At 38.8% G+C, this 2,119-nt stretch overlaps 1 protein-coding gene across 1 annotated transcript; it reads right to left on the minus strand.

The window, feature by feature from the left end:
* Positions 1–271: 271 nt before the first annotated feature.
* On the minus strand, positions 272–1,892 carry LOC139723519 (uncharacterized). Its single transcript, XM_071634757.1, has 2 exons — positions 1,629–1,892; positions 272–925 (listed from the first exon to the last, which is right to left on the minus strand). Exons 1-2 carry the CDS (start codon positions 1,737–1,739, stop codon positions 800–802), a joined length of 237 nt encoding a protein of 78 aa, XP_071490858.1. The 5' UTR covers positions 1,740–1,892; the 3' UTR covers positions 272–799.
* Positions 1,893–2,119: the final 227 nt, after the last annotated feature.

Genomic DNA, 2,119 nt, shown 5'->3' on the forward strand with positions numbered 1-2,119 from the left:
AATGCACAAGTATGTGTACTTCTTCTGATATGATTAATTGAAATTTGACCAATGATTTTTTTAAAGATCATTTAACCATTTAAGATTTATTTCTACACCATCACATCACATAGGTATCATCAGCAAGGTCAGTCATGGATGGTAGTCCCCACTTTCTGCTAAAAGTTTTAGCATCTAAAAAAAAAGTTTTGCATTTAAATGCAATTGTTAACTTTATTCTATATTGAGACATTCTTTTAGTACAGTACGTCATCATATCTACGAGTATGTGGTGCCATGGTACTGTATGTAACAAATATATTCTTTTCCATGTGCATAATTGTCCATCACCAATACACTTTCAGGCCATGCTTCTCAACCTTTTTTGACTCGAGGCCCCCTTTGGCTTTAATGGCTCATTTAGATTTCTCAGAGTAAAAAATACAATGTAGTTTGTATCCATTTTCTGGCTGACATCACAGCCAACCTGTAAGAGCTTTGCAGCTCATTGGTTGAGAAGTGCGGCTTTTAAGAATCAATATCTAGGAACCTTAGAGCTGTACATTCACTCCAGGCTCAAGTTTCCACATTAAATCTATGCTATATATGACCCATTCCAGCCATATGGCATTCTGCATGAGTTGGTTGACATGGTAGAATTCCCTTGTTTGCCTTAACATAGAACAGGGAAAGTCAAACTGCTCCACTCAAGGCCATATGACAACACAAAACTTGTTGGTGTTCATGTTTCTAAAGGGATGAGCTTTCATCTCCCAATGTCCACGAAATTCCTCCAAAGGGATGGGAAATACCCGGTGTCTCAGTCCCGTTTGATGGTCTTGTATATAGGATGTGGGTTTTCTGCTGCAGCCTTCAGGGCAGCCATGAGCTCCTTTGTCCTTTGCTTTGATTCTGCCATCTTCTCTGGATCTGCTTCTGGCAAGCGCTGTGTAACAGAGGACACCAAAAAAGATAGCATAAAAAAATAACAAAACAGTTAATTCAAGGCGATGCACACATGCAAGAATGGATGCAAGAATATACAAATGTCAACAGAACAGAGGTCAGAGGACTTTCAATCACCGAGTCTCAAACATTAAGTCCCCACAGTAAATAGTGCATGAAATGATGGGGGAAAAAACATCAAAACTTAAATGAAACTTTCATGTTACCTGTTGTACTTGCACCATCATACAAACTTAAATTTGGACAACAGATGCATAAGGGAACCCTGAAATTACATGTAGGGCCTGGTAAAAATGTGTCATTAATGTCACTACACATGTATCAGAAAGGTTTCGTTAATATCTAGCACTATCTGATCCCAACTTGAACTTGTCGTAAGTTTGTAGGCCTACATGTAGACTGCTGCTTTCTGTATGTAACAGCGATAGGGCAGTGTATAGTTATGTAGACAGACCCGCCAACAATGAATTGCATTTAGATTTTAACATATGCATACATGTGCTCTTTCTCATCCCATCCTATTGAAAATGAAATTATTGATAAACGTTTGTGTACCACATCAAAATATATTTCTTGACAGGAATATTCAATTGCACATTGCATTATTTAACGTTACGTTACGTACATATCGGTATTTATAAATGAAACAATGTCTACTTTACTACTTAGTACACTGTACTTACGCTCAGCAATTCATCCGGGTCGGGAGTGACAGACTTCATCAAAATATAGCCACCTAATAAACTTCCTCCCATGATCCCAACAGATAATAAATACTTCACGGCATTTGACATCGCGGCGAGTGTCTCTGTTCAATTCAAGTGCAGTGACAGTGTGATTTGAACGCCAGAGCCGGAGCTAGGCCTGTATCCTGTTGCGGCAAATACGGCGAAGCTGTCTGCTCTCGGAGACAAAACAGTGTGCCCTAGTTGGAATGGGAGTTTATTGCTGCTGGTACAGGTACATGGACAGTACATTTATATGCACTGTACTCAGTATCGCAACACTATACGAGTACGAGTATTGTAGTACAGTTGATTTGTATACTAGTACTCTCCCCGGGTCCTACTAATTGACGCAAACTAATGCAAACTAATACAAACTAATGCAAACTAATGCAAACTAATGCAAACTGACGCAAACTAATACAAACTCAATGCAAACTCAATACAAA

Source organism: Diadema antillarum, unplaced genomic scaffold (assembly GCF_040938485.1).
Source record: "Diadema antillarum isolate AM-2024a unplaced genomic scaffold, OU_Dant_1.0 scf00000192, whole genome shotgun sequence".
In the NCBI taxonomy this organism is placed as follows: Eukaryota; Metazoa; Echinodermata; class Echinoidea; order Diadematoida; family Diadematidae; genus Diadema; species Diadema antillarum.